The following is a 22,260-nucleotide window of genomic DNA, read 5'->3' on the forward strand; positions in this document are numbered from 1 at the left end:
GAGTATTTTCCAATAGTTTTCAAAATCGTTTCATACACTACTCCTTTTCAATCCGAGTATTGAGTGAATGCATTATTTGAATTCTTCCTTACAATTACTTGAGTCTAAAATCACTAGGCAATAGTTGGAAGAATAAGGGGAACATCATTCCTTCCTTCTTTTCTTCTAATCAAAGCATCAATAACAACAAATTTCTTGTCCCCCCTAGCGGTAACAAGTAATTCATAAGCAACCATGAAGACAAAGCACAAGACAAGTTTCCATACAAGATTTCATGCTTTTTTTCTTCTTTTGTTTCAACCCTCTCTCATAATAAGTCTAGCATAGGTTCCCGTTATCCATGTGTACTGTCTATGTGTCATATTTCTTACCTTTTCCATCAATGAGAATTCCTTTCCTTTGCAATCGATCATCGAATTCATTCGCAAAAAAAAAAAAAAAAAAAAAAAAAAAAAAAAAAATCAATAACCGAACTAAACACAAGGTACACCAATGATTTCAAGCACCTTTGCAACCCTGTCATTCCCTGTTAACCATTCAATCACATATCCATTTCTTCATCAACAACTTTGAGCCACGTCTAACGTTTGGCCTTCATTTTATCAACCCACATTCACTCAACCCTGGGATTAGAAGATGTGTAATTTGTGTAACATTCAAAAACCAAGTAAAAAAAAAGCAGTAAAGCAACAATAAAACAATGTCTAAGGGCAAGTGTTTCAATGTCTTTGATATGAACAGGTCTCAAATTGCGTCTCTCATCGAGTGCTTGGTACCGTGCCTGAGAAACATGAATGCTAAGTGAGTGATAGACCGCATGATCTGAGATTGTCCACATTGATTCAAAAGAATGAAAATAAAAATAACAACCACTATAAGAATCGAGTAGAGGCCAATACGAGCGAATGTGACTCCATGACTCACTTCGTACCATCATCCCCGATCCTCCTTTCATGGTTCCGAACCATATGGAGTTAGTAATCTCATGGATTATGAATGGGGTGTAACCTTCACGGGTCAATCGTTGTTGCCTTCGTTGTCCCTTTATTCGTTGTTGCCTTTTATGATCCGTGAACGGTTTACAAGTTCCTTAAAAACTTGTTGGCGGCTCCCTACTTTCCTTGTCCCTAATCGTATTATGTCAATTCCCACTTCCTATGAGTGCCAAGCATATTCACACATGCTTTAACGTAGGCGCACTTTGAGCGACGCCTACAGTGTGTAACTTATGCAATTTCAAAAGCTTGAGTGATTTCAAAAGATCAAAATAAATAAATAAATAAGCAAAAAATAAATAAAAGTGTACTAAAGGGCAAGTGTTCCAATGTCTTTGATATGAAAATATCTTTTAAAAGAACACGTCTCGGATTGCGTTTCTTATCGAGTAGTCGGTACCGTGCCTGAGAAACATGAATGCCAAGTGAGTGATAGACCGCATGATCGAGATTGCCCACACTTATAAAAATAAAATAAATGCTAAAGCAAAAAGAAATAAAAAAAAAAGAGTGATAAATCTCAAGCATAAAAATATAAAGATTCAAAAGCAAGATTGCACACCTTGGGGGCTTATCTAGGGTCTTGAGCCTTTATCCCTTTCTTCTATAACCTTTAGCCTAACCACGTTACAACCCTTAAAAAGACCTTTTTGAGGTATACAGACACTTGGGTGAGGTTCGCCTAGAGCTACGTTCGGCCTGATTCCTAACGGATACGTAGGCAACCTCACGTCGAGGTGCGACCGTAATAAAAATGCATTCATATTCACATTCACACACTCACACCATGATCATATCAAAGGATCTCCCATGCTCATCCCTATTCATGTAGAGCTAGACTTGGGGGATTGATCCCTACATCATTAGCTTACCTAGCCTAAGAGTCACCATCATTTGACTCTTCTTGAAATAATATTTTATTTTCTCCACACACTTAGCCCTTGCAGCCTAGTTTAGTGTCACTTTCACACACCGCACAGATACATGACCAAATATACTTCCCTTAGGAACCCTTTTTCATGAAATCTTAACAAAACGTTGAAGCATGCCTTGTCATATCAACATCACTCATCAATCATAATCATCATTGCATCGAAGTATGAAGTGCTTAGCCTCCGTGCCTAAGTTACCTACATACTTTCATTATTGAGTTAATTGAGATAGCCTAGGATGGGTTAATCCTTGCACCTTGAGAGATAGTATCAAACAACATTTGACTAAGCTCATTCAACATGTCCCTTCAAACACTTCGATCCTTTTTCGTGTCTTTCTTTTTCGAGAGAAAGTCGGTACCCTCCACAAAAATGACGGAAAATTTTTGCTTTTTTTGCATTTTCAAGTCGCACGATCATAATACAACGCACACACGGGTCGTGATTCACACGTGTTATTTCACTTCAAGTCGAGTCAACCTCGAGTCAAACACATTGAGTCAAGTTTATACCTTGAGTCGTGTCAAGTCAATGAGTCAAGCGACATTAAACCTTAGGTTAACCCTAAAATAATTAAAGAGATTGGCAAAGTCCTATAGTCAAAGATATAAAAGCGGATGCATCCCAGCAAGCGAGGACATTCCCGGATTTTTTTTAAAAAACCGCGAATATGACACAGGAGATTCTTCCAAGATAAGAGGAGTTGCATTGATCGGTAAATTAGAGATGAAGAGCTTTAATTTACAAAAGACTTGAGCGGATTTGGTTGAAAGGAAATGACCAAGCTCAAAGTTCAGAGCGAAACCGAGCAACAACGGTAGAAAAAGCAGAATAGGGAAGACCCGACTCCAGCGCCAGACGACAATATCCAACGTCTGGCAATAGATTTTAGTGCCCGGCGCTAGATCCCAGCGTCTGGCGATAGAGCAAAATCGCGGCGCTAGAGATATTTCAGCAACGACAGAGCTCGAAGCCTCTCAGAACAGCAATTTCGGGTTCCTTGGTACGATAGTTAGCCCCTATAAGCAATTTGACAAGATTGAGTAGTCGATTTGATTACAACCGCAAATAATTGATCGACCTAACGAAAGATCGTCTCACTTAGCTTAAAGCGCCTAAACATTGGCTCATCACAAAGGCACCGACATACTGGTTCAGAAGCACCGACGTAATGGTTCACAGCACCGACATACAGGTTCACAATTCAAAGTACCGACATACTGGTTTACAAGCAGCACAACCGCCGACGCACTGGCTAAAGCAAGTTTAAGCGAGCTTTAAAGATCGACAAGCGTTGTTCTTCGGTGATTTTCTTCGGAATATTATCGCAACAACTGAGGATGACTTCAAGTAAAGTTATTTTCGACGACATTCGCTGAGATTATGGAGGTTGTCACCCAAGATTTGAGAAGATAGCATGAGATGGACGGTCTTCGACGACATTCTCTAAGATTGTGGAGGTTGTCACCGAGATTTGAGAAGATAGCACGAGATGGGCGGTCTTCGACGACATTCGCTAAGATTATGGAGGTTGTCACCAAGATTTGAGAAGATAGCACGAGATGGGCGGTCTTCGACAGTATTTGCTAAGATTGTGGAGGTTGTCACCAAGATTTGAGAATATGGCACGAGATGGGCGGTCTTCGACGGCATTCGCTAAGATTGTGGAGGTTGTCACCAAGATTTGAGAAGGACAGTTCGTGATGAGGCGGTCTTCGACGACTTTTGCTATGATTGGAAAGGTTGTCACTATGCTTCAAGAAAAGGCTCGAGATGTAGCAACATTGATCGACGGCGTTCCCTAGATTGCGGAAGATCGTCAAAACAAGCAGCAAGATGGCGTTCCCTAGATTGTGGAAGGTTGTCACAACGACAAATGCAGCAATAAATCGGTTACCTCCAAAGACGTGTGCTCGATGGTGCAAGATACGCATTTCTTAACTCTTTTATCTGTTTAACTAACGCTAGTTTACAGGTATCGGCGTTACACGAATGGTTTAGGATTGCAGAACATTCTGAATCATTCTCCGTCCCCATCGATACTTTGACTTTCATTTTCAAAACTTGTGCTTCTCCAAACTCACTCAAAGTGGGGGCTTCTGTAGACACCCATTTGTGTCTCCCCAAAACCAAACCCAGTGATAATACCTTTCACATCATTTGATTATCGAACAAAGCGAAAGGGTGAAAATTCTAGTGATGAGGATGTTTTTATTAAAATATCTCTTCTTTCTGTTTTTGAAAATATTTCTTTTCTTACCTTATTTATTATAAACGTGAATTCTAGTTTATTTTGGTCCATGATAAGGGTCCAATAATGGTGTAGTTGGATGGGGTTTGAAAAGACCTTTCCAACGATATATTATAAGCCCAATTCCGATGAATAATGAGGAAGTTATGGCCAAAATACTAAACTGGGCACAAACCGGATTTTACCTACGACCCAATGATCATGTGGAGGGTCCAAAGGTTTAATACTATTCTTAAAATAATTAGGATTAATTAGAACCTTCCATAAGTTTCTAAAAGATCTTAATTATCCTTTTTGAAAAGATAAGATTAAAGAATTTGAGTTAAATAAAAACTTTCCTTTTTTAAAACTTTCCTTTTCTTAAATCCTAATTCTATTCGAATTTAAAGATGTTCAAAGACAGTCAGATTTTATTTTCGTGCCTCATAATATTTATCCAAATTTTATATGGTTGGATAGATCTTGAAATTATCTTTCCAATGATATATTATAATATTAAATCCGAGTTATAACGAAAAAGATATGAATGGAACATGAAACTCTATCCAAAACTAACACCCTTCCACTATTTCGGACATATCTTTTTATCTACAAACTATTTTAATTTGATTATAATTGGGTTGGAAAATATACTTCAAGATCTTTCCAACAACATATCATATGTCTTATTTGCACTTCTGGATCAAAAGATATGATAAAAACAAAATCCGCAAAAACTGTTGTCCATCGAGTTTTATTTCGATTCGAATTCGGATTCTTTTCTTATTCTTCGACCCTCTTTTTTCTCTATAAATAGAGGTCATATCTCTCTTTTTTAAATCACCAATTCTCACCAACTCTCATCAAGAATTCTTGATTCTCTCTCTCTTTCTAGCCAACCCTTTTACAAACACAATTCCTCATACATTAGCACTAGACACACCTAGCATAGTTCGAAGTTGCCTTCGCGCTAGACGTGAAAGGTTTTAATTTCTGAGGGTTTGGTCCCAAATCTCTCTTTCAATAATTTAATTTAATTTTTTTGATTTATTATTTTCCTTGAAGTTACTAACGTGTGTATTTTGTTATTAGAAAGAAATACGAGGCATCCAAGTAAGTACTTTAATTGATTTATTGTTGTTATGATATAAAAATTATGTCTAGGTTGTTATTTTGATTTCTAGTATCATGTTAGGATGTTTTTCTTAATTTTATGTTTAGAATGAAAACAATAAGTTCCTAGTATCATGTTAGGGTTAAAGATTTGATTTTTATTATTTAGTGACATGCTAGGGTTTGTTATTAATCTTTTTAGTATCATGCCTAGGATCTTGCTATTATTATGCTTTAACATGATTATGATTATTTTAATTATTATGATTGTTATGATTATTTTAATTATTTTAATTATGATTATTATGATGATTATTATTTTTATTGTTATTATGTTGTTTGATCACACCTTTTATGCATGCTTAAAGGGAATCGGTACTTATAATCACGCTTATATAAGATAATTAATAATCTTGTTTAGGGTTAATTTGATTATAATTCAAGTGATCGCCAATAATAGATTTATTTGTGCATTATATTCAACTAACATAGATAAACAGGTTTAGGGTTAATCCTATTGATTGCATGTTAGTCAGAAAGCGCACATGAATACGATCAGAATAAAGTAGAGGCCTATTATTAGGGCAGGTTCAATCTCTTTTAGGTTGGATTTGTACCTTCATCCCCGAACTACCAGTCATGGTTCCAGGCCTATTGGAGTTGACGATCTCCTGGATCGTTAAGGGGTGTAACCTTCACCCTGTGGACGGTTTACAAGTTCCTAAAACTTGTTGGCGACTCTTTTGCTCTATCTTCTTTCCCTTTGGACGCCATCATGCTTAAGTGTATGATCACAGTGGGGTTCAAGCTAGGGGTAATGCTTAAAATATTCCCTACAGCGGGCTGCAAGCTTTGAGATAAGGCAAGGAGAGCTCTTCAAAGAAGGTTTTCTGAAGCCTCTTTTGAAGTGTGTAACCCTAGAAAAGGGGTAAGAAATCCTTGAAGAATTGCATGCCGGATACTGGGTGCCTTTCATGTAGGCGGCAGATCCTTAGCCGTCAGGGCCAGGCGGCATTACTTTTGGCCTACCCTTAAGGCAGATGCTATGGAGATGGTTAAAAATGTGAAAAGTGTCAAAAATTTGGCAAGCTAATCCATCGTCCGACCACCAACCTTACGGCAATCCACAATCCTGTACCGTTTGCTAAATGGGGCATGGACATTTTGGGCCCATATACGACTGCTCTAGGCGGCAGGCGTTACATCTTAGTGGTTGTGGACTACTTTACCAAATGGATAGAGGCGGAGGCGATCAAAAACATCAAGACAAAGGACGTCATCTCCTTCATCTGGAAGAATATCATGGACTCACTCCCAGAATGCAGGGGCAATGCTGCCTTGCGCCATGAGATCTACCGCTTGAGAATGACTCGAGCTTACAACAAAAGAGTACACAAGCGCCCTTTAAAAGTTGGGGACTTTGTGTTACGAAAAATGGAGGCAATCGGTAGGGCGAAGGAACAAGAGAAGTTAACCCCAAATTGGGAAGGCCTCTACCGAATCTATGAAGAAGTAAGAGGCGGCACCTACCGCCTGGAAACACCAGACGGCAGGAGGCTACCCAGAACCTGGAATATAGATAACCTAAAGAAGTATTACTTCTGAAATTTTGTAAAAGTTTTTTGACCTGTTAATGAAATTTTGCCTTCATTTCATACTTGTCTTTATTTTCTTTATTTAGAGTACCGACTGCACAAAGTGCAGAAGGACCATACTGACACCAATGAATGATGCCGCCTGCACCATGTGTCAACGGATCCTATTTACCCTCTATAGTACCGCCTGCACAATACTAATTTTTAACTAATGACTTCGTTCGAACACCGCCTGCACAATGTGCAGACGGACACAGTCGAGATTTTATGAGCTACCGCCTGCACAACATGCAGACGGCTAAGCACACTCATAAACTTAACATGATTAAGGGACCGTCTGCCCCAACATCAGACACCCAAGAAAGGACCCGACTACACCAAAACAGTCTTCCTAAAACCTAACTATAAGCCAAGTTAATAACTTAGCAGCTAATTATTCTTTATTTTAAGCTAAGTCATTGACTTAGTGGCACTTCATTCGTTAAACGAGGCCAATGGACGAATGAACATTATTTTAAACTACCGTCTGCTCCAACATGAGTACGACTATCTGCTCCAACATGAGTCAGACAACCGTCGACGTCCATCCGGGGGAATTCGTCGAGGAGAAGCATCTTCCCTTTGGGTGGTACATTTCTCTACAAATACAACAAGAAGCCCTACCGAATGCACTAAGGCAGTGCTCGCAGTCGTTTGATTTAATCTAACTTGAAATCTAAAAAGCTTTTGGATTTTGAGAACATTTCTCATATCATTTTCCCAAGTTTCTTGAGATTCAGCCTTAAATTCAGTTTGTTTGGCAAAATAATGTTGTCGTTAAGGTTATTCATCTACAAAATCAAAACGAGGCAAAATTCAATAATTATGTTTAATAAAATTAAAGCACCTTAAGCGTATAAATAAGTAACTTTAAAGCATTTATTCAATTTTAATTGATCCCTATTGAATTAAATGATTCCAAGACCCTTTATTTGTGTAATAGTTGAGCCGACTGAGGCCCTACCATCAAGCATTACATTTTCAAGGTGGGTAAACTCTTTAATGATTACAACTCTTGTAATTCTTAGTTGAATAATTACCCATCACATGTTTGATTATTACCCTTAGCTTCAAGGTTCTAAACGCTTTAGGTAACTTTGTTGAATATAACCGATTAAATATGTAGAACGTGATCTACCCCAAATTATCTATGATAATAAGTGACACTCTGCAGAGGCCGACCAATCACTCACGATCGAAGGGTTGTTAGGTATCTAATTGGAAAAGCAACCTCAATATTACTGGGACCTAGATTTATTATGTTGTGATCATTTAGTGAACTGTAGCGCATCATCAAACAACATAAATAAAATCTAACATGCATAATCTACTAATGCATAAATAAAGTATTGCCCCCTGAATCCTAAGAAAACTAATAAAGCAAAAAGGCTCTCACTTGAATCTTCATGGATCTCATCCATTTTGTTCCTTCGGGCCTCCACTCCATTGGCTTCTTGGATCAACTGCAACCTGTATAATTATTCTATTATATCTACTACTTAAATAAGATAAAATAATTTACAAAAATACTTAACGGTACGCAAACCGTATTTAGAATACAAAAATACGTCACGATGCGCAGATCGTATTTAGAATGTATGGGTCATACTAGTCTATATATAGCAATAAATAACATCATATATTATAAAAGGCCATATAATAAATCACTCATCATTCTTTCCTAAACTACAACATCAAATGTTCACAATTAAGGAAACATGGCTCCTAAATATCTCATATTTTAATTAAATTACTGCAATTAGACAATATCATATATTATTCATGATCAATCATAAAATATCATACATTCTATTTTAGGTATGAGATGGAATCAACTCATATTTTAATTATGGATGATAAATCATATTTATTTCCCATGATTATCCTAACTAAGTTAGGAGATTCTATCCTAATTGCCTAGCCAATCACAATATTTAAAATCAATTATTATCCTAAAATAATTATGGGATAATCATATTATTTAATCAATTATTATCCAAATAGAATATTTTGCTCCATAATTATCCAAACTAAAAAAAATTAACAACTTTAATTTTGATAATTGTCTTTTCAAAATTAAAACTTATCCCTTTTTAAATTTTGAAATCTGTTTTTATCAAATAAAATAAACTAAAATAAAAAAAATTGAAATATGCGCCAACTATCGTGGTGTAGCCAGCCGAAGCCAGCCACAATGGCCGTACACCGTGAGGTGTATGCTGCTGTAGGTAGCGACACACAGCAACAACAATGCCGCAAAACTGTTGCACATGCTGCAGTTGCTGCCCTTTTCTGATCTGACTGCTGCCCTACCCCGCCCTCCCTCTTAGACCACCACCTGCGGCAGTCGCCGTGGCTGCGCCACCCAGCCGCAGTTGCCGCATACAATTCCCCTTTTTTATTTTAATTTAAATTAAACAAACTCTTTTGTTAAAATTAAATTAACTTAATTAGGACCAATTAATCTTAAAATTAAATCATATTCTATTTTAAAATTAGGGTTCTTCATGAAATTAATCCCCAATTCAATTTAACATTTAAATTAAAAATTTGATCATGAAAATTAATAATTTAACATGAAATCAAATAGATTAAATTCATGAATCATTGAGCAATCGAATTAAATCAAAATTTATGGGTTTAGTGTTTCGAAAAAATTCGAATTTAGGGATAGGGGTTCGAATTTTCAAACTTATTAGGGCTAAAATCGGATCTTTTGATGGCTAATTCGGAGCAAATTAAACAACTTTTAATGATTCTATATGTTAAATCATATTTAAAATAAGGGAAATTCTCAACGGTAACCTCCAACTTTTGCTACGAACCAATGGTAACCTCCCCTTTTTATTATTATACAAAATGACCTTAGTTAAAAATTTCATCTCACTCATAACCTAATTTCATTAAATATTAACTATAGTTAGATTTATATTTTTTTAAAAAAATTAAAAAAATTAACCTTAAACACCAAAAACCACCCACAAAATTCCCAGCCACCATCTCCCTTCCGGCACACCACCCCAAGTTCCTCCGATCGCCGGCGATGCTACCCAGACTCCTCCGACCGCCGGTGCGCCAACTCCACCTCAAACACCGCCAAGCCAGATTCCCAAATCCCCTGCCACAACCCTCCTTCCCTCTCCTCCTTCTCACCGTCACCCCACTAGAGCGCCGATCTCGGAACCCTAACCACCCCCACACCGCTGAACCTCAAACACGAATTGGATTTTGTAGATCGAACTAGGAGCAACCACTTCAATGGAATTAGCGCCGACTCTGAAGGGTCTTGTGGGGGCTCTGATGTGGACTGAGTGCGATGGTGGTTGTTGTGGTCGAATTGGAGGTGCTGGTGGTTAATTCGGCGGCTAACGGTGGAGGTAGGGAGGTGGATTGGTCGCGGGCTGCTGTGCGAGGGAATTGTTGCCTGGGGTTCGGCGGTTGGGTGTGAGGTCAGTGTTTCAGACGAGGGGGTTGGGTGGGAGGTGGCTCCGATGAGGGTGGGGGTGGTGGTGTTGGCTAGATCTGGTGGGGATGAGGGTGGAGGTGGTGGTTTTTCTTTTTAGTTTTTTTTTTTTTTCAAAGCTAACCATAGTTAGTTTTTTTTTTTAATTAATTAACCCTCATTAATGTCATAAGTGAGATAAAGTTGTTAATTGGGATCATTTTGTATAATTAAAAAAAGGGGAGGTTAGCATTGGTTCGTAGCAAAAGTTGGGGGTTACCGTTGAGAATTTCCCTTAAAATAATAATTGACCCATAATTAAATTATTCTCCCTCTTAATTGAATTAAAATTGTGGATTATCAAAGATATATTATCCAATATATGTACATGCATAGGCTAACTGATACCACTATAGGAGTTTATAGGTACTAATTGCGGAAAAACATGAATCATATTCTTAAAGCACTTAATCCCAAAATCTCAGGCACAACACATAAAAAATAAGAATTATACCTTTGAAGCGTGATTCCACGTATAATCGAGCAAGAACAATAAGGAGAACAAGAACCCCACTAATGCTAGTTAGTCGTGATCGAATACTTCAATCAACCTTCAACGGAGAAGAGAGTCACGAACAAACCACGAACCACCCGAACTACCACCACAGGCGCCGCCTAGCACGCTGGCCGTACGGTCAAGGGAGGAGAGAGAGAATTAGGGTTTTGGGAGTTGGTTGCTTGATGCACAATTCACAGTGTGTTAAATTATTATGTTATGCAACCCTAGGCATGGATTATATTTATAGATCGTATCTCTAAATAAATACATGTCAAGCCCAAAACATTCTAAGCTCATCAAACTATCCTAGCCCAACAATCAATGTGACATGTCATAAACTCACAAGGCCCAATAATGGGCCTCTTACCTGTTTAACCCAATATTCTTGTGTGTGACCTCATAGGATTCATTCTATATGGCTTTGGACTATTTAACTAGCCCAAAGATCAATTTTCATGACTAGCACCAGATAATGATGACCCTATAGAACGAACTAATTATCTCCATAATCGTGATCCTTGTTATATCTAGTAATTGCACTTATCGAAGACATAATTCCTTCAATCTCCCACTTGTTTGAGACTAGTGTGCAATATTCAAATTCCTTAAGTCAATGTGTGTTGATTTGATAATATGATTGCATCTAAAGTCAAGATCATATTAATCTACAAATCTTTTCTTAAAATTTGAGTTAGAATTACAAAACAAATGATTACTATGTAATCCATTTGAGCACGGCCATGCATTTTCTGAATTTTCCCTCTTCAAGGGGCCAAGACGCATTCCTAATTAAATAGATAGACTCAATCCAATCTTGTGGCTACCAAAGCTCCCACTCAACTCATGAAGTAATCGGGAAACACCCTTTATAATCTCCAGTTACGGGTAGATGTTTGAGTGTACCACATTTAAATAAATCATTGAATGGAATCAATGTTCCAATCATGTCAAAGGAATCCACTAATATATCCGAAAGCTCTATACTTGAACTTCAAAGTAGGTCGATAGTTCGACCATGCATCATTCATGCATATCCATGTAATTGACCGAGCATCATCACTATGCCCCTATAGCCCATGAAACTGCGTTATCTAATCGATCTTACATGCTAGTCACAAAACCCGACTGGAATTCAGAACACTTGCCCAGAAAATCAAAAGTAAAGAACTGTGTTTAGATAATTTTAAAGAAGAGAGAAGAATGCAGTTTGTTGTGTGTTTTGGCTGGGAAAACCATCGAATATATATAGACAGAAGAGGGGAAACATGTAGCATAAAACGAGGGAAGAATTTGGCCAAGAAACTGTCCAGATTAATTTGGCCAGTCAACAGAAGAAGCAGTAAACAAGGAATTGAATCAGTCAGCTACAATTAAGGAATTAATGGCTGATTAAATTCCGCAACAGTCAAAAAATCCCAACAGTAAAAAATGGATACTTAGGAATATTCTGTCAACAGAGAAAGGAAATAAAATTTCTCCAAAAAGATAACAAGGACCCACGCCCGCACATCGCATTCCCCAAGACCCCAAGTCCCGAGCCCGACCTGACCTGGCTCGGCGCGCGCACGTGTGTGTGGTGTAACAGACACTTCTCACTCACTCAACTAAGTAGTGCTAAGGCACTACAATATAAAAATTAAGGCAAAACCTTTCTCCCCAACCAATGTGTGACTTTTTCCTCTCATTTGTTTTTCTCTCTCTCTTGTTTTTCCCAACTCACTTGTTTTTTATATCAAGAACTTCCAACACCTATAAATGGCAATGGATCATATTCGGATCCGGTGGATTTAGGAACCTCCTAAGTTCAAGGTTTTGCTAAGTTATAAGATTAGATAAAAAAAATTCACATTGGATGATTTGAACATAGCCTAAAAATATCATGGTACAAAATTTTATCCATTGTAAGAAAAGTGTAAAGAAGAACCAATTACACAATCACTCCATCCACATTCATCTATCACCCACTTCACCCATCATCTGTATCCATATGTTCATCATTCGCAGATGAAACGGGTGGAACGAATGACTAATGTATGAGTATTAAAGTAATAAAAAAAAAAAAACAATAACTATAATTTTTTTGTTATGTATACCGTATATTTTTTATTTTGTTAATAAAAAAGGTAAACAATAACAACATATTGTTTGAAAAATTAATTTGCAACAAAAAAAAAAAGCAATTTTTTGATGATTCATTCGGATCGACATGAGAGTCCAACTACATTGTATTGCGAGAATCCGCTTCTCATCCATTTAATTTGGGTTTTCTATTTTGGTCTATTTATTTAAAGGGGGTGAAGCGGTTAAGTAGATATTACCATCCCTCCTACTTGCCCCACTTTAATTCTTTAAAGGAAGTCCCAATATTTTTTTCCGTTTGTTTTTATTTAAATATTTTTTTGAAAGTAGGGGAAGTCACTTGTTTATTTGCATATTTGCATATTTGCTTCATTGCAAGTGTGGAGCCGTTAATCATATCGTACTTCGTACCCCAACTAGACAGCTTGCAACTAGCAAGTGATAACTTTCAAAATACAAATTTATTTCTTTGATGGAAGTATTTAATAATCAATTATACAAAATCATTCTCAATTATAAGCGGCGATTTTGGATAACACAACTTATAATACACCTATAATAAGGTTATTGGCTGTCTTTTAGATACGCAGATTGATATCATCATGTATGCTTTACCTAAACAAATTATAGATTAAGGCGGAAAGACATTTCGATGGAATATTACAAATCTAATCATGATTAGCCCTACCTTAAACTATGCAATTAACGCTAATTAAAAAAATGGGTAATGGACCTTCACAACAAAAAAAAAAAAAAAAAAAAAAAAAAAATAATAATAATAATAAAAATAAATAAATAAATAAATAAAAAGAAAAAGAAAAAGTAAATGGAATCTGGCTATGTCTTTTGTCTGTTCTTTACAACAAATAATGGGATCCTTGGCTTTTCTCTTTTTTGACTGCCTCAGTCCAACTTCCTCCTTTTCCTACCTCATTACTCATTAGCCAAACAACATTCTAATTTCTTGAATCACATGGCTCACATACAAATTACGGCTATGTTTAGTTAAAATAATACAGTAAAATATTTGTTTATTTCGGAAATAATTAGATCATACGCAATTACTTCCTCTATTTCTTCTGGATACGATAAAAATCTTTAATTAATATTATCTTCAATTATCAATATTTATTGATCGTAATAATTGAAATTTCATAATCTATTAACTGACATGTTTTCAGTAAATACCCATAAAATTATGTTTTTTTTATTTCCTTAGTATATATCACAAACATTAATCAAAGTACAAATTCTTAAATGGACCTGGTTCACACTAATATATTGTGGATCACTAACATTAGAGAAAGTATGGTTGTTTTATTAATAAAAAAAAAGTTCACTATAATTAAAAAAAAGTCACTATATTAAAATAAAAATCATTTTGGTAATATATATGCCTAAGTGGTTATTTTTGTAATGAAATATTTTATATACTTATCAATATGAATAATAAAGGTCACTATGTTAAAATTAGGGTAATAGCGTCGTATTTCAAGTTCACAATATTATTAAACGTTGTAGTAGTTTTAATAAAGGTTATTAGGTTAAAAATAAGGTTACTATGTTAAAAATAATGGTCACTATGTTCAATATAATGTCAGTTGCGTGTGTATAGACCTCGGGTCCACAATAATATTATTGTGGACCAGGTCCACGCAAGTCTTTTTTGTAATCAAAGTAAGTCAATTGAATAAAGCACAAAATACAAATGAAGCAAGTAAAAACTTACCGAAAGAGTAGATGAGAACAATCCAAATCATTTTAATTGTGTTTGTTACATTATTTATTGCCGTTTAAGTAAACATCTAATGCAGTTTTCAAAAAAGTAAATATCCAACGCCAATTATCTACAATTTCTTAATAAAGTTGTTCGAAAAATTTGTATTAAGAACATGAACCTCTATAGGAATCTGGCTTATTATTTTATTAATTTTTTAATAAAAAAATTATTCATAAGTTCAAGGTTTTGCTAAATTATAAGATTAGATCAAAAATATTCACATTGGATCATATTAGATGATTTGAACATAGCTACAAAATTTTATCCACTGTAAGAAAAGAGTAAAGAAGAACCAATTACACAATGCTTTTGCTTCTTTAATTGCTACTTTTTACATTGGATAACAAACACTTTCAAAAGAAAGCTAAAAACCAACCCCCACCATTTTTTTTTAAACATATGGTTAGTACCAATGTCCTAATTTTTTCCCCCTTTACCCATCTCCCCTAAAAGTCATCACCTTGCAAAAAACGTCACATTCTACAACGGCACAACCATTACGGCTTTAACCATAACGACATTCATCACAACGAGATATACTACTATACTACTACCCTAGAACCTATGTCGATTGGTGTTCTTTTCAGCAGCGAGAGAGAGAAGCCTCGAGACACCTTCTGTCCAAACTTCATATTCACGTTGGTTACGACACTCAAATTCTACAACACCACGTAAGATGGTCTTAAGTCCGAAATATCTCCTGCAGTCGCCACCCTCAAGCAAATGACGGCCTGGCCAAGCCGGCATATCTTTGATGACTTCAATCACCACATCTGCAAAGACGATCGAATATGGGAAATCAAAAAAGGAAAAAAGAGGAATCAAACTTAAAGACGTTAGCTTTTCATATTTACCACCTCATTAACCATTAGCTTTCTCAGATCCCCATGAAAGGAATGAAGACTTGCAGACCCACACTAATAAAACATTTGTTCACATTACGAAAGAGAGACAAAAGCAAATGTAACTCACTCTTTTTCTTCTTTGTTATGGTCCCAGCAACGTGCCTGCTCTTCATCTTTAGTGTAACCTACAATGAAGAAATAAAAAGGACGTTTCAAAAATTTTAGAGATCGTAATTGTAATGATGGCGGATTCATCTTTGATCGACTGTACATTACTTTAACTTTATACTTTCAAAGGCTTTTATTGATTAAAAATAGAAAAAAGTTATTCTTAAGATACCTTATGTATCTAATCAGACTACGAATCATAAACTAATCAACTTCATCAAACTTTTTCTTGGATCAACTATTAAGTTGTTAAATAAAATTTCATGTTGTATAGTATAAGATTACATCAATCGCTGTCTAGGTAAGCAATCAAGTACATAAATAAACTTACCTGGTTCATTCTATTGATGTAAACAGACACAATTTTCCAGTGAAGATCACCTGTACGGTAAACACGACAAAAGAAAATACTCATTAGTCAGTAGTACAACGCAAATCACCTATTAATATGCATAAATAACAAGATTCATGAGCAACAAAGCTGTAAAACCAATCAGCAAGAATTATGATACCTTTCCGAGTACGTTTCAAAAGCTCGCAGCCCCTAGCAAGCAGCTCCCTGCTGCAGATCCCTAGGAAATTATCTTCTGGCATGATTTCACCACTATGACTCCCGCTAGAACCGTTGCTGCCATTGCTAACAGTCACCCCTTTCTCTGCTGGAAGCACAGCTGCAATGTTCCACACATCCTTTAATGCCCTTGCTTTCAGTGTAGCTGCCCCACGCAATGCTGGACAATTTGAACAATTGCAATCTCATTAATTGAAATGATATAGCACCTTCAATAATATATCAAACATGTAACACTAATAAATGTCATCCAATGAATTAAATCATTTACACAATTCTTGTCTAAACTTTACATAATTTCTTTTCTTGTACGGAGTACTTTTTAACACAGCTATTTTCATACAATTAGGAAGCAAGCACACACTAAAGCAATAAATCAATGAATTTTCAAAGATATCAGGTATTTTTTATTTATTATCCACCAAATTGTTGATAAAGATGGTATGAGAGTTCGGTCTATGATTTATTTATTGTGACTTTCAAAAGAAAAGCTCACACTGTGATTCCAAAGATCCTAACAAAGAAATTCATAAGAAAAGCATGTTGTCCTAAGTTTTTGAATGTCAAAAAAGAAAGTGGTGGCCTTAATGAATATTGTTATGCAAAATAAATAGTGTTCAGCTCCAATGAAATTTGCTAATTTGAAATAGGAAATAAAATTGCCTTGATGAATATATAAAGGAATTAAGCCTATTACTAATAAGTGTCAAGTTACCAGTAGCAGCCGCAGCAGTCAAAGTCATGATGTCACCAGAAGACCGAACATTAACTGCAGAGCTAACAACCGAAGCCAAATGATCCCTCTCAGCACCCATAGCTTCAGCAGCCTCTACACATTGAGCTGCCACAAGGGTAGCAGCAGATGCAACAGCCATATCAGTTCTTGCAGCCTCTTGATCCTTGCCAGTTCCTGACGATGCAGCAGTTGCAGCAGCGATTGCAGCAATTGCTGCAGCAACACCTGCCACAGAGACAGCAGCATGTAGTTGTGCATTCTGTGCTCTAGTTTCTTCCTTCTTTTTCTCCCTCCTGTCCTTAAGCCACCTCCCAACAGTTTTCCCACCAGCGGCAGGGGTAACTCCAACAGGGTTGTTAGATCTGTACTGTGTATTTGCGTGATTATTAAGGCGACAGTACTGCATATGAGCCAAATAGGTTTAGGAAATGGATTAAATGCTTATACGTAGCCTTAAGGACATACATAGTACAAGTATATCATAACTAAAATTAAAGATAAAGACAATTGTGGATTATAAAGCATTAAAAGTAAAAGTGGCTGAAACCAAAATTAACTAGAAATAAGTTAACTTTTATTAAGTTAGCACAGAAATTCTTTTTATCAGGGTTGTACTGTATTGACATCAACCTAACTCTTGGTTAACAGAAGTTTAATAAATGGGTGTCATCAAGTGGGCTGTCATCTCAATAATGCATGTCTCGAGGAGATAATAAGCAAGCACTAAATTAAAAGTGGTCACAACATTCTTTTCAATTTATTGCAAGTAAATGTGAGAAGCTTACTATAGATATTGAAATTGAAATGTCAATCAATTCAAGCCCTTAAAATAATCACATATCCAAAGAGAATTAAATGACCTTGTTTCAAGAGATAGTGACTTTTTTCACATGCTCCTTCCCAATTCAATTTAACAATTTTAATTGGAGGGATCTTTGTACTCCGTATTACATCAACCTTGTGGTTGAATTACCCAAATAAATTGGGAAGAAAAATCACTTTGTTCAATAAAAAGCTCCAAGACTGAGTGTAAACATCAATTGCATAACTTAAATTTATACTCACATCAATTTATGTAATTAATGATATAATCATACATTAATCGATGTTGATTATTTATATTAATGCTACATATACGTGTCACATTTTGTTACCTACACAAGGTAGATTACCCACTCGATAAATCATGATTTTTCCCATTTTATCAAGTCGTTTTCCATGCAATAGGTAGATTACCCACTTGATAAATTATGATTTTTCCGATTTTATCAAGTCATTTTCCATGCAATAGGTAGATTACCCACTCGGTAAATCATGATTTTTCAGATTTTATCTAGTCATTTTCTATGCAATTAATACTAGTAGTAGTACGAGTATTAATTTTCCCAAGTATATATACGCAAAAAGCCTAAATCATAAGTTTCCGTAACTAACAAAAAGAGGTAGCTATTCCAGTGAAAACTTTGTATATTTTCCACACTACCTACGGTACATCTTTTTCAAAAGGTAAAATAAAAAAGTAAAAAATGGGAAACTGTTGCAATTTTAAAAATTACAGTAAAAAAACTGACGGTTTTCCTTACTACGGATTTTGAAACAAAAGAATCATTAAGTTTCTTAGGCAAGGGTGCAAATATAAAGGCATTCTCTGATAAAGCGTCCTTAAAAATAGAAAAAATTAAAGGAAAATAAAAAAAATAAAAAAATAAAAAAAATTTACATAAATGAAAAAAACTTAAAAGAAAAAGGCAAAGATCACAAGAAATCGTCCTCTTCTAATTTAGTCAGTCTTGTGTTTGTAACCCACACAGACCACTAGACAGTGTAGACACACTTCTGAGCCCCCATCTATTTACTTTTTGAGCAATAGTTTTAGGAAACAAACATTTTTCACCCACATAATAAATTGACATCATCCCTCGCAAACTCGATCCCAAACCCAATCCTAATTCACTAGGCACTTTAGATGTTACTAGTTTAAATTACAGTCCATACGTGACAATTAATTCTGAATAAATAAGAGGAGAGACAAACCTTGACATCGTCCATTTCAGAAGGAGAAACCGGAGGACTATCAGTCAAGGAGCCATTGAGTGGGCCACTACTATGCGAGAGCCGACCAGAAGTGCGGGGAGATACCTCTTGCTGTAACACAACCAACCAACCCAATGTTATATTTTTATATTAGTGATTAATCCACTAGCACACTAGTCATCATTACAAAGTCACGTATCATAAAAGAAGAAATCAATTACTAGTACTACCACTTTATTTATTAACCTTAAAACACAAGTCCTACTAGCTACAACCTCCGACCATTCCAATTTTGTAACATTATTATTTGTTCAAATTACACGATTGATTAACGTGATTATTGATTTCGGACAAATCGAGTGTAATTAAAAAACACTCCTTGATCAACGAGTAGGTACACTAGAAGAAGACAGCTTAAGATAGAAACCTAGCGCTCTTCTTTTATGCTTCTAGATTCAAATATTCCGTATTGGGAACTAAAAATTGAACAAAAAAGAAAACCCCAAATAAAATATTTCATTTTCCCACTCCAAGGCTCCAAGCAAAAACACTGCACTTGCCAATTTAATCAAAACAGCTGTACTACAAAAAAAAATATAATTAATTTACTCAACCCACAAATTTTTATTTTTGTCAATATTATTCCGTATTATTAATTTATTGTCTTCCAAGTCAATTTCCGGAGATTTTATTAATTCACTTTATAATCAACCTTAAACTAAAAATTACAAAAATGTTTTTATCACAAAAAAAAAAAAAAAAAAAAAAAAAAAAACTGAAAAGAAACTGGATTTTAATTTCGTCAGTATTATTTATTGTCTTCAATGTCTTGCAAGTCAATTTCCAGACCGAATAGAATAAAATTACAAATTATTTTTTGACCAATTTCCCTTTCAAAATTAGAAAAAAACCTGAAATTGAACCTGAAAACAACAAGCAAACAAACAAACAACATAATCTTGTCAAAAAATATTACAAATGAAGAAAACTTTAAGAAATTATTCATAAAAGAAGAGTAAAAAAACCTAACCGATTGTGACATAATGCGCTCCAAGATGAGCTGAGAAGTTTCAGAACAAGCAAAAGAGAAGGCATTTCCATTGCCAATACCACCGGAAGCCGCCGCGGCAGCTTCTTCGGCAACAACATCTTCCAAAATGGGAGTATCGCCGCCGCCAACGGTCGCACCACTACCCGAAAACCCACCAAACATAGCCTTAGAAAGCATGCCTTTAGAAGCCGGAGTTAGGGCCTTAGAAATCTCAAGAGCCGAAACACTCCAAGAACGTGAAAGAAATTCCATGGGTTCTTTCGGAGTTTCTGGTGGTTTGTATAACAAGTTGGGTTGAATTGACGGGTCGGGTCTCCATGGTTCACCGACGGCTACTCCTCTATCCATTCGGGTCGGATCGGGTTGAGGAAGTTTCTGGTGGGGTCAGAGAAAAGGAGAAGAGTGGAGGTTGAAAGAGTGTGATTTTATTTTTTGTTTGTTTGACAGGTAATGAGGAGGGTGCGGGGGGTTTTATAGGAGGGATGAGAGAGAGAGGGTGAACGTGTCAGTGTTGGAATTAAGAGGAAGGATAAGTATTTTTTGGATTTTTTATTTTAATGGATTTTTGTTATTTAATTGTTTTTTTATTCTTCCGTTATGTTTTATTATCGACTTCCTCGTATGTTAAATTTGTCTCTTCAACTAGTGAGTGACTGAGTGGGGTTGAATTGTCTTGTGTAAAATGGTCCTAGTCAAATTATTATTATTTGAGTGTGGAAATGATTTTTTTTTTTTTTTACAATGTGGAAATGATTAATTGTTCTGAAAAATTATTGTTTGATTAGTGTTTCGATTTCCTTGGTTTTCTAATGTTCATCCTACTAAAAGATTAAAGGTGGAGCTAATCCTTATACGCGATGAGTCTATAACAAACACCGCATATTGTATTACTAATTTACTATGTATCACTAATTAATAAAATGTGTTATTTATTTTTTGCGCTTCTTAAGGATTATTAAATGTTATGAGTTAAGGTGGTGAACTATTTCATTGATTATACTAGAGGTAAAAGGATCAAATTTTTTAATCAATTTTTTTTTTAACCCTCAATTAGCATATGTTTGATTTATTTTATATTGCACCTTCTAAACAAATTTTTATCTAGTTTATTTTTGTAACCCTTTTATAGCTAGTTTACATTTCACCTATAGTATCATGAAAGGTCTTCTACCTTGATATATCTTTTTAACCTTTTACCACCAAATGCATAAAAAATTATTAAAAATCCTCAACATAACCCGCCCCCTAATAAGACCAGTAAAAGGGCAACATAGTCATCCATTTTCCTCCCCACACACATATTTGCTAAAAATGGCCAGACTAGGAAGAACTGCCAAAACTAAAACAATCTTTAGCCAGTCTTTTAAAAATAAAACGACCTTTTGATTATTCGTTCCAAAATAAAATAACCTACGACGGACATCTGTTCAAAATAGTACATGACTAGTTGTTAACCTACTTAATAGGTAAATTGTGATACGTGTCGCAATGTGATTGATGTTGTAAAATAAGATTTATTTTCAAGGCTATCAAGAAGTAATAATCAATAAGATAAGTTGATCTTATAATCAATGGAACAAATATGGTGTATCGTGATGTAAATCACTGACTTAAAAACGAAATTCCGACGCAACCGTGGTGCTCAATTGTATTCGCCGGCACATTTCCTATGGTTAACACACCACTTTCATACAAAGACACTTTTGGATGAGAGGTTGAAATCATATAAACTTATGCTTAAAAAGAAGAATGTATATTGTTTAGCTTAATGGGTTTGAATGTAAACTTGTTGATTTTGATTTTCTCAACCTTCAAATATATGATGAAAAATGGGATAATCAAGAGTTTAGGAATCCAAACAGACAAAGCCTTTAAAAGAAATAAAAACACTTAAAACATGCTATTAAGGAGGAGTTATATGGAGGATACAAAAACAAAGAATCCAAGGAGAAGAAATGAAGAGGCGTAGCCAAGTGAGTCTCGTGCCCAGCAGGCGAGTTCTCTCGCCCGATGTCAAGCCCGACAGGGAAATCTCCCGCTTGTTAGGGAGAACAAACGACCAAAATCAACTTTACTCTTGTGCTCGGTCGT

At 35.6% G+C, this 22,260-nt stretch overlaps 1 protein-coding gene across 1 annotated transcript; it reads right to left on the minus strand.

The window, feature by feature from the left end:
- Window positions 1–15,037: 15,037 nt before the first annotated feature.
- On the minus strand, window positions 15,038–20,617 carry LOC145632050 (VAN3-binding protein-like). The gene is made up of 7 exons (XM_081684317.1): window positions 20,149–20,617; window positions 19,119–19,229; window positions 17,064–17,484; window positions 16,290–16,508; window positions 16,109–16,158; window positions 15,737–15,794; window positions 15,038–15,537 (listed from the first exon to the last, which is right to left on the minus strand). Exons 1-7 carry the CDS (start codon window positions 20,515–20,517, stop codon window positions 15,320–15,322), a joined length of 1,446 nt encoding a protein of 481 aa, XP_081540443.1. The 5' UTR covers window positions 20,518–20,617; the 3' UTR covers window positions 15,038–15,319.
- Window positions 20,618–22,260: the final 1,643 nt, after the last annotated feature.

This window comes from Chenopodium album, chromosome 5 (genome assembly GCF_948465745.1).
Source record: "Chenopodium album chromosome 5, dcCheAlbu1.1, whole genome shotgun sequence".
In the NCBI taxonomy this organism is placed as follows: domain Eukaryota; kingdom Viridiplantae; phylum Streptophyta; class Magnoliopsida; order Caryophyllales; family Amaranthaceae; genus Chenopodium; species Chenopodium album.

Coding starts and splice junctions, on each gene's coding strand:
- LOC145632050 (XM_081684317.1), bottom strand. CDS start 20,517: ATGGATAGAGGAGTAGCCGTCGGTGAACCATGGAGACCCGACCCGTCA. Junction 17,485..19,118: donor CTGAAATGGACGATGTCAAG/GTTTGTCTCTCC, acceptor GCTCATATGCAG/TACTGTCGCCTTAATAATCA. Junction 15,795..16,108: donor ACATCAATAGAATGAACCAG/GTAAGTTTATTT, acceptor TCTTCATTGTAG/GTTACACTAAAGATGAAGAG.